At 41.3% G+C, this 10,912-nt stretch overlaps 1 protein-coding gene across 1 annotated transcript; it reads right to left on the bottom strand.

The window, feature by feature from the left end:
• Positions 1 to 5,422: 5,422 nt before the first annotated feature.
• ccnb1 (cyclin B1) lies at positions 5,423 to 9,238 on the bottom strand. The gene is made up of 9 exons (XM_028601185.1): positions 9,128 to 9,238; positions 8,753 to 8,884; positions 8,055 to 8,165; positions 7,765 to 7,953; positions 7,512 to 7,670; positions 7,144 to 7,380; positions 6,912 to 7,052; positions 6,348 to 6,458; positions 5,423 to 6,205 (listed from the first exon to the last, which is right to left on the bottom strand). Exons 1-9 carry the CDS (start codon positions 9,146 to 9,148, stop codon positions 6,101 to 6,103), a joined length of 1,206 nt encoding a protein of 401 aa, XP_028456986.1. The 5' UTR covers positions 9,149 to 9,238; the 3' UTR covers positions 5,423 to 6,100.
• Positions 9,239 to 10,912: the final 1,674 nt, after the last annotated feature.

Genomic DNA, 10,912 nt, shown 5'->3' with positions numbered 1-10,912 from the left:
TGTGGGGAGGCCTCTAGCTCACCCAGTGAGAGCGTTTGCCCCATCTTGGCTGAGTCCTTTGCAGCAGCGCGGGTTCGAATCTGACCTGCTGCGTGTCTATCCACTGTCTCTACACCATAAAGGGAAAAGCCCTGCAAAAATATTCTTAAAAAAGAAACTTATTTGTGATACATCAAAGACAAATGTAATCCGGGAAAAGATATGTTTCCCTCAAAAGAAAATGTTGTTATATGAAAATGTAAATGTTAGGAAACGGGACTGGACAGTACACATATTGTAATCGGGACAAAATAACATTACTTCCAGACTGCATACACACGTACGTCATTTTGAGGTGCTTTGTTTCTTCAATTCACAATAGAGACTAATCTTTGTTTAATCCTTTTTTGACATCAGCATTCAAATGTTGAATGTAAAAAGACTTCTGCTCTCCTTCCAAAGTACTCTCCCAAAGCAGTGTCTTTGGAAAGGAAACACGCCGCTCTCCTGTCTGCCACTTTTAAACAAACATGTAAGTGTAACCCTGATCGTGAGGAGAAGATGACTTCCTGCTCGCTGCTCAAGCCGTACATGGAGAGGTTAAAAGCTGGTCTGGAGAAAATCCCATTCACACCTGGCTCAAACGCTCCACTGTTCAGGCCACAATGGGAGTCTTTCTTTCCCTCATGTGACACTGAGTGTCCGAGGTCAGCAAAGTTCAGAAAGCACACGATTTTTATTTGAAAATCTATAAATTGTGAAAATGAATGCCCCTGTGTTTATTTGTGCTTCACTCCGCTCTCAAGCCCAGAGGCCTCATTCTGCTTGCCAGCTGCCAACCTATTAGCACCCCCACAGAAACCCTAACAGTGCTGCCATGGGCCGGCTGTTTGTTTGACTTTGTCATATTGAATTGAGACACGCAGACTTGGTGGACGGGAGGTGAGAATGGGCATTGACTCATTTCGAAGGGTGCACTTGTTAAACCTCGGGCCGTCTTGGCCGATGTTTAGACTGGGAACAAGTTCCAAACTTTTGACTCTGGTCTTGGATGATCCACTTGTGGGTGAGAGCTGTATTGCCGAGATACTCAGAGGTCTGAAGCCAAGCTTTGCATTCTTTCTGGACCTCAGTGCTGACTCGCAAATTCATTTAATGGAGAGAGCTTGAATACACATTGAAAAGGACAGAAGCTTCTAAGCTTAAAGGACACTGAAATCTCCATCAATACATGAACGTCCTTAAATTGGCAGAATGTTTCTTAATGTCACTGAAGAGCTCTTTGTGATTGTACATTGCTATTTAAGTGGTCGGGTACCCCACCGTATTTATCATTTAATTTTAGTGGTATCTAACCACGCAGATAGGTTTGGTTTTATTTGCATACCATACATAGGGTTTGAGATATCTGCCTCTGCTGATACTACCAAACCAATTTAATGGAAGTTAATGGAACTAATTAATCTGGAGGATTCAAAAACCTGCTCATCAGGATAAAATCTAATCTAATCATTAACATGCGCATTCACACACCGATCTCGGGAGCAATTTGGGGTTCAGCATCTTGCCCAGGGACACTTCAACACGCAGACTGAAGGACCCGGGGGTCGAACCTTTGCATACTTCCGATAAGTGGATGACCCACTCTACCTCCTGAGCGAGAGTCTGTGCAAAATGAAGTGCCAATCCATCCTGTACCATCACCAGTATGCTTTCTGTTATAGATTTCTAGTCTCCAAACCCGACACTACATTTACAGTGTCAAGGTCCATACGGGTTCACTCAGACCCTAAGATCCAAAACTTAAGGCAGGACTCGAACCTGAATCGGGTCAAGTAGGGTCCTGTTGTATTGCAGTGAGTCTTGGGTCTGTATATACAGTAGGTTCATATGTCTAATACCGGAGTGGATCCCAGCGGACTCTCTATCAGCTGTGATCGTTGTCATCCCAGAACAAAAGCGTTTTCTGAGGCAGACATGTAAACTGTGAAGTGGATCTCAGAGGCTGTTCTTTAACCCTGCACATAATACCAAAATTATTTACATAAGAAATCACAAGGGTTGAGGGATTATTTTTTGTGTAATTTGTATGATCTGACCCTTTAAGCATTTTAAAGTTACTGGCAAACGTGGTGTTTCAGTGTTCAGTTGCTGAGTTGTGCCTAACTGCACAGCCACTATGTTCAATTTTCCACCCAAATAAATGTCACACAGCCGAATCTTCGTCAGAAAGGCCAAATAGTGTTCCAGGCAGCTGCAAGTGTATAGTTTGGAGCCCCGCACAGGAGGAATCTGTCTTGTAAACCGATATTGCTGCCCAGTCATGACCTCATCCTCCAAGTATGAATTCTCAGTTTGATCCGTGGGTTTAAAAGCCCGGCTTTCCTGGATAACTGAGGCTAATTATCATGTGTCTCTGTGAAAAACAACACACGGATAAAAGGGGATGTGCTCTCAAGGTGTCAGCATTACTGCTCAGTACTTACATATAGTATAGTATTATGTATGTATGTTAAACATACAGCTGTCAGTGTGTCAGGTAACAGATGCCCAGTGCTCAGTGTGTGTGTGCATTATATAACTTTTGAAACTATCAAAGCGTGGTTTGGCTGTGTTTCTACCTCACAAGTAAGTGAAAGCTCTGCTGATCTTTTATGTGGAACTTACTCCTCAGGTTTCCCTGAATGAACTCTACGCATAAACCCAAACTCCCAATGTGCCAAATAATGTTATTCGCCTTTTGTTTTTCTACGATTACTTTTCCTTCTCTTTCTTCCTTCACACTTTATTTCCTCTTCTCATTTGATTGTTTCTTTCTCCTGTCCCTTTTTCATAGACTATATGTTTTGGATTTTTCTCTTCATGTTATGTATTGTATTGTTGAATAATTGTAGGGAACCCAACATGCAAAGCTTGAGGGGTTTTCTGGGTTATTTGTGTCTCTTAAATGTATCATTGTTTTTTTTTTTTGACACGTGCTAATGATTTCTGGTCTCAGCCTATTCTCCAACAGATGCATCCAAGCTGTTATCCAGCAGGCCTTTATGAGTGATGGCCTTATGATCCGGATGATGTACAAAGTGACTCGTGTCATACAGATGGCAGGTGGTCTTGTACAGCAAAGCTCTCCTGGTGTCCCCTGGGGGTAGTAGGATGTTTAGAGGGGGCCGGGGCCTGGTCCGTCCCCCCCAGGGTCTCAGCTGTGAATGGGTTTAATTGATAATAGCTCCCACTCTGCTCCGTCCTTTAGCTTGACATACGCGTGGCTTGTTGTAATGTAATTGAAGTTGCGAGGAGCCTTTGCATCTGCAGCTTATGTGAGACCTACGTGTCTTACAATTCTGAAAGATGATCTATGCCACTGACAAAGTCACGGACACTCATCTGAATGGGTTGGCAATCGATTAGATGCATTTCCTGATATGGTGAATTTTCTGGAAATTAAACCGCAGAATGTTTTTGCCAAGGCAGCAAACTAAATACCTAAAAAAAAAACGAAAAGTCAAGGTACTTAATTTTATGACAAATATTCTGCAACTCCAGTTACCGTGAAGTTGCCCTGCTCCAATGTCTTTTTCACAAGGCATTGACACAGAACAAAATAAATGATGGTTGAATTCCATTTAGCTCCTTTAATTCCAGGGACCTGGTATTGTGCATGCTGGCTCATTGAAACAGTTAGAAGCCATAGGGCTCCTGCACACTGCGTGCGTGGCGTGAGCGTGGCGTTTCTGTTGCGTGTCAGTTGCGTGGCGGCTGTGTGACGTTTTCTATGTCTTGCACACCAGAAACGTGTCTGACACGGCGCCGCTGCTGCTGCTGCTGCTAGCCTTGTCTGGACACATGTATGTTTCCCATTGATAAAATGAAATAATAACGTGTTCTTCAACTTTATTTTGTCAATATTTTTGTTTGGACATATTTTGATATATATATATGACATCCTGTATGGGGAGAGAGTTGTGGAAATGTACTGCACTCAAGCAGTAGTATACTTCATGTTAAACATAAATATATACTGATTTGATTACAGCAAAGACGTCGGCAGTATTGACGGCAAAATAGGCTACAGAATATTTCGTTCTGTATTGACAGATGCAATATTTGATAATACTATATATTTATTTTTTAAATTACATTTATATCTGCATTTATGTCAAAACCTACAGACTTTCAAACATCAAAATGTAATTTATTAATATGTATTTGTGTCGAAATGTTATAAACATCTTTTCGTATTCTATCGTCGGTTCTATTTCTAGCATGCACTCGGCACTGTGTAGGAGCCCTCATAGTAACACCTGTGCCATTACAAGTTACAATGGTCTGCCATGGTCTAAGAAAAGCCTTGCCCTGTTAGAGATCTTTATTGAATACTGAATTTGGAGCCCATGGGTGGAGCGAGGGGGTGGCTTCTGGGACACCAGGTCCAATGTTTCCTCAAAAGCCCCGAATCTTTTAAAATAACTTCGTCTCATTTTCCCTCAGTCTGACAGGATCGGCAAATCAATGGAGCAAAAGTTCTAGGGAAACATTGCCATCTATAGGTCCACCCTAACATTGTCATGTGGGGGGGGGGGAGAGATGTTCTTTACAACTAGGGCTGTAATGATTATTTTTTTTTATAGTCAATTAATCTGATTTGTTTGGTCCATAAGATGTCAGAAAATTGTGAATAATGTCAGTGTTTTCCAAAGCCCAAGATGTCTGTCCACAACTCAAAGATATTCAGTTTGAAGTGAAGAAACTAGAAAAATATTCACATTTAAGCTGGAATCAGAGTTCTTTCATAAACAAAGGTTGCAAATATGGTTGACTAGATTTTTGCAGGTCTAAATCAATGCAGAATATTGAAGACTACATTTAATTGGCATTGCTGGGGATCCATGATTTGTTAGTAGTCCAGAATATGGGATAGACTCAAATTTAGCACTAAACATTATGTGCACTCTATACCAGCATAGTGTAAGAAAAATTAGTTACAACACATTCCTACTCTGCCTGTTATGGAACAGTCAAGATAGGATAATTTGAATGTTTCATAAAGACTGGACAATTAAAAAAAAAAAAAAAAAAAAAAAAAACGCTATTGTGGCAATGTACGTACCAACCATGAGCTATGTACTGTGGGACATCCTATGTAAGGATACAAGATGACCCAACATTTGGAGATGTTGGCACATAGGCCACGTGGCATGACTGAGTCATCTCCATTTGACAATTAGAGCAGCATGGTGAAGGTATGTATTACCAGATGACTAGACCTTCTTTATAGCAGGTTACAAAGCCATCTGGCCCTGGAGTTAACATAGCCCCCTGTGAATTGCCAATTAACCTAGAGTCTCTGCTCAAACAGGTGACACTTCAGGGAGAGAACTAGGAAAGCAACTTTAAGCTTAGAGCAACCTCTAGTGGTGATCAACATTAAAGACAAGTGAGCAAATTTCTGGGTCTGAACCATTTAATTAGAGGCTTTAAAAAAAAAACAAGACATCAAGTAAAAATCAGTTAAGTATTGCTGTACATTTCACACATTGTAAAAAACAAAACCCACACCCAAGGCCCCTTCTTAAAAGTTACCTTAAAGCATGCCACAAGTTTTAAATGTGCAGCCACTTGGCAGTTACATTAAGCTATAAGAATAACTTGTGCTGAGATATAAATGTTTGACTTGGCATAAACAGGCGGCAGCAACATTTGCGTGCAGGAAATTCAAATATTGTGATTGAGGATACCCAGTCAAGATTTCAGCCAATGTCAGCCAGTAGTGCATTAACAAGCTGTTGTAAGCATAGTGAAACTAGCAAAGGGTTGCATTAGAAAGAAAGTCATTAGTAGCCGACTGAATCTCATAGAGTAAATAAGTCTGATAAGGTGACAAGGTTACAAGACTGCCATTTTGTGTGAGCCATGTCTGGAGGGCCAGCTTTCAGAAAAGGGAAATAAAAAAAAGTTATATATAAAAATAAAAAAAACTTGTAGCATGCTTTGAAGTCTGTAAAAGTAAACACCATTTCAGTTTAACAAGCAAACCATTGTCCTTGGTATGCAGCAGCTCCTTCGGTCACATTAAGTTACAACTGTACAAATCAGCACATTGTGCCAAAAACATTTCATCTCCTCACTGAGCGGGCTGCTTTGCAAGTTCCTTCACCATTGAAGACTTGAGCTGCGAGATGGTGGCAATCCTCATCTGCTTTGAAGTGGAATATTTGCCTTTGATTGCCTGCACATTAGAGAAAGACTGAATTAGAAGAGCATCAAAAAATTTAGACAGATAGTTACATTACAGATCCACTTAAGCACGTATGCACTAATCGATATGGCTTCTGGTCGTAGAGTTCAGGGAAACAAGGCCCATTACTTACCAAGTGCTTGGTCTGCCCATCGTTCACCTTCACAACATTCTTGGCAATGTGTGCCATCACAGGAATCAAACTCTCTGCAGTGTAGTCCATGTAGTGCTGCAGAGTCACATCCTGAGGAGAGACAGATTACCGTTTAAAAACACAAAAAAAAAAAACTTTCTAAAGTCTTCACCAGTCCTGATCAAAACTGCTAAACATAGAATGTTAACCCTTTAAAATTCCAGTTTGACACAATATTTCTGTATATGCCTACTAAATGCATTTTCCAGTCTGGGATAGGTCAATTGGCAACAACCTTGGGGGAGGCATTGTGCTAATGCTCTATAATACAACAGCAAAATCCCTAGCGGAACCAGGAAAAGATGGCAAACTAGAAAATGGTAAAAACTACACCCAGGGTGCATCAGGGATCCAAGCTTAATTGCTGTGGGATCAAAAAAATGAAAACACCTTTGCCAAAATGTACGCCATTAGCATTACCAAGGTGCACAAAGGTCACGCATCCCACTTTAGAGGGGGGAAGAGAACAAAATTGAGTAGACAGGGTAACCACAAGTTCCTCACCCATTCACCAGCATCCAAGATCTTGAGGGTAAGAGCCAGAGCAGCACTTGCCACCATGGAAGGTGGGAAGTGAACCATTTCATAGTCGACCATGGTGAGCTCCAGGAGGTATTTTGCCAGGGTGTGCTGCTCAGCAGTTACCTGAGGGGAAGACAAGTGGGGATTGGATGTTAGCAGCTGGGCAAGTGATGAATCACTGAATGAATCCAGTTTAAAAGATGCAGCTACAAACCTCATAAATCTTTGAGGCCCTTCTGAGAAACTGCAGGGGAAGAGGGCGGCCTAGTTGGAACTTGAGCGTGCGGAGAATGGTCATCTCCATGTCCCTGATCTGGGCAGTGGTGTAGGCCCTGTCCGTCACATAGGCAAAGTCCGAGATCTCTGGGGGATACATCTCCTCGTATTTGGAAGCAAGGAACATGGCAGTCACGCCGACCAGCTGCAGCTGCTTCTTTGGGACTGGGTGGTCCTGTTGGGTGCAATCACATGCACATTTTAGAAACTGGGGTGGCATGTAGCATAGAAGGCCAGGATTTTTTTTTTTGAAGCCATCAAGTAACTGCGTTTCATACAGAAGAGGTAACTGATACGGTCACTCACCTGAAGAAAGCGGTCAATGATTCCCACAGTCATGTACATGGTCTCCTGCAGCAGCCGGAACTTTAGGCTCACTTGCACAAGCCAGTCAATGAGAATGGCCCGCATGTTACCAGTCACCTCCCGACCCTGCAGATAAGTGGGCCTGACGTTCTGCTCAACCTGAGGAGACCAGAAACTGGTTAAACCCAAAAGTGCATGTGCGGGGCACAGGGGAATACCAGATAGATTGAGCATTTAGAAAGATTTGGCTTGCCTCAAGCTGTCTGAGGTACTTGTAGATGTCCTTCACATAGTCACTGCAGAGCATGGGGTTGTCATAGTCGTCAGCATCCACATCCCTGACAGCAGTGTGGAGAATGACGTCAGAAAAAGCCTGACAGAGGTCAGCAGGAGCACAGCCAGAAGTCTCCATTGGAGTGGGGGACGCTGGTTCAGGGAGAACCTGGAACAGTGGAAAGCCCAACATTTGAGTTCAAACCAATGCACCACACCCAGCAGTCTTTTTTTGTCTGGATCACCAGATAGCTGTTGCAGACAACTCACCTCAGGCTCAGGTTTAACAGGAACAACATTTTCTTGTGGTGCAACCGCTTTGATGACTTTGGTCGTCTTCTTAGCGGGCTCAATCTTTTTAGTAGGCTCCGTCTTGACAGTCTGAAATGGTAAATACAAGTTATAAATTGAAATTTCAACAGCAAACTTCTGGATTCCACAAAAAGAAAAAAAAAAAGTGGATACTTTATCATCCAGTTTGATTGACGGCCCAAAAAAACAAATTATCTGGGGCACTTTGAAATGTAAGGAGCATTTGGCCATTTTTCCAACCAAAACAATTAAAATACATGCATGCACCCCTACAGTACTTACTCAAAATGCAAGTGCTTGCATTTAAGGCAACGTTACTGGCACTGGACTAGTGCATTTCCAAATGGTGGACATCCTTTAGCTCTAACGTTTCTACACTGGCGTTAGGCCTTATATGGGCACAGCAGTTACTCATTTTGCATACAACTTTAAGGTTTTACTTAAACGCAGACATGAAAATCCCAAAAAGATACAATGTCCCAACTCAAGTGTATCAAGTTAACCCGCCCACAAAGCAGTGGCTAATAGTTTTTTTTTTGCATGGCTAACAGTGTGTTTGCATTGTAGTACTATGATTGACCTTTAGATCTTATATAACGTTACATTTTTCCCCATCAAGAAGTAAACTCACGGGATTTAATAAGTCCCATTCTTACCTTCTTCTGTAACGTGACTTCTTTGTTAACTGCGAGATTTCCGATTTCGCCCAGCGCCGCTCGAGGCTTGGTGGGACCAGCGACCGAGCAGGCCTTACCACCGAGGTCAGTCCTGGTGGAAGCCAAGCGGTTCTGCAGCAATGAAAGTTAAAACATCCAGAGTTACATTTCACGTTATTATCGATGGGTTGCTCAGCCTTTAACGTTAGTCGAATTCCTATTATAGAAAGGTTGCACGAGCAGCCCCGACAGCAACGCACGAGGGCATTTAACATCCTAGTGATTTTAAATTATATACATTAAATAAAGATACATTAAAACGCATTTCCAGCTATAGGCAACACAAGCAGAAATAAAAGACAATAAAGTACGTACTCTGGTTACTCGTAGAGCCATTTCAAAATATGCGTTGCTTCAACACAAACCACGGACAATCGTAATGGAGAATGATGCAAGGTAATTTTTAGGGTTCGGCGTCCTGGTTTAAATCCTCGCTCGCTACAAGCTGATTCGCTGTGTCGGGAATTCTCCGAGTAGCTGATTGGTTGAGCGCATCTGTTTCAAATGCGTTTCCAGGACAGCAAGCGGTCACATGATTTAGATTTTTTTTGTTTCCTTCCTTTTCCTGTTACGTCTTGCTTATTATTTTTTCATATTTTCTTGATTTGACGTCCTTTTTTAATTGCTCTTTCTTTCCACACACGAACAAATGAACGAACACGTGTACGTGCTCAAAACAAAACTAAGAATTGTGCTGACTTACTGTAAAAGAAAAAAGAAGAAAGTGGATGCAGTTAGATATTTTCTGATAAACCTAGCTATTTTACACGAATGTTGGCTTCAACAGAATTACTCGGACCCATAGACTTTAGATATCAATGCCCTGTGCATTCCTATTTTATATTTTAAATGTGTTTCTGACTGAAATGTATATCTTATCAGGGCACCCAAAATGTTCCCAAAAGAGAGCTGTCCTGCTGCAAAAGATATCTTTAAATTGCTATTCTAATTTTAATATAGGTTAAAGTATGCACTTTGCAGCTATATATGTGTGTTCAGGCGATCATAACACAAAATGCTAAAACTATAATCAAATCAATGTCTGTGCTTTGATAGTTTTATGTATTTTTCTATCTATTTCTATAAATGCTATTTTGGCTATGTGGCATTAGTCCATGCTAAATACTTTATTATTATTTTATTAACGTTACAGAAAAAGAAAAATTGTAATTTTCATGTCCTACACATTATTACTACACCAGACTTAGTATAAACAGACAGGCCACTCAGTATTAAAGGATCAGGAATTACAAGTCAAACAAAAAAAATTATGATCAGGACATCCCTGCTTTTGAAATACTCACAGAAATTTTTGCTTTGGGGCCCCCTGACCCCTTCTAAAGCTGCAAAGGTTAATCGATTAATCAATTACTTGTTAACTATTAGATTAACTGCCAACTAATATAATGGATTAATCGGTTAGAATTCTTAAATGTGAATATTTTCTAGTTTCTTCACTCCTCTACCACAGTAAATTGAATATCTGAGTTGTGGACAATTTGAGGACATCATTTTTGGTTTTGGGATACACTGATCGACATATTTTTCACAATTTTCTGACATTTTATAGAACAGACAATAATCGATTCATCAAGAAAATAATCAACAGATTAACTGACTATGAAAATTGACATTGCAGCCCTAACCTCTTGGGCCCCTGAACCTGTGCCCTGTGCCTAGGCTTGTTCAGTAATCCATCCATGTATGATGGTCCCATACTCTGAGGATTGTTCATTTCACTAACCAGTCCATGGAGGGATACAGCTGACAAGACACGTAACAGAACAAAGTACAGTGCTGGAATAGTGGACTAAGAATCAGTTCAAAAGTGAACGTACAGGAGTCTATGGGGGAAGCTGGAGCTTATGAAGGCAAAACAAACGTGTTGTGTTTTCTTGGATCTACAGACTGTGTAGACAAGACCCTTCCTGATTACATGAACATTGATTTTTAACTAAGCAACATCGAGGTCGAAGCTAGGGTTTGTTTACTTGGTGGAAGAGAAGAAGCAGGTCTTGTTTACTGCCTGAAATCTTTTGTGGCCCTGGCTTCCAATCAGAGGATCACAGTTTCCGTGACGTCCACCGGAAAAGAGAGGAC

This window comes from Perca flavescens, chromosome 16 (genome assembly GCF_004354835.1).
Source record: "Perca flavescens isolate YP-PL-M2 chromosome 16, PFLA_1.0, whole genome shotgun sequence".
Classification (NCBI taxonomy): domain Eukaryota; kingdom Metazoa; phylum Chordata; class Actinopteri; order Perciformes; family Percidae; genus Perca; species Perca flavescens.
The sequence above is the reverse complement of the archived record's forward strand: the minus strand, read 5'-3'. Positions and strand labels throughout refer to the sequence as shown.

What these genes read in the sequence shown, in the direction of transcription:
- ccnb1 (XM_028601185.1), bottom strand. Translation starts at nt 9,148, where the DNA reads ATGGCTCTACGAGTAACCAGA. An exon ending in TGGCTCTACGAGTAACCAGA is followed by an intron (nt 8,885 to 9,127) that starts GTACGTACTTTA and finishes TCATTGCTGCAG; the next exon opens with AACCGCTTGGCTTCCACCAG. An exon ending in AGTACCTCAGACAGCTTGAG is followed by an intron (nt 7,671 to 7,764) that starts GCAAGCCAAATC and finishes TGGTCTCCTCAG; the next exon opens with GTTGAGCAGAACGTCAGGCC.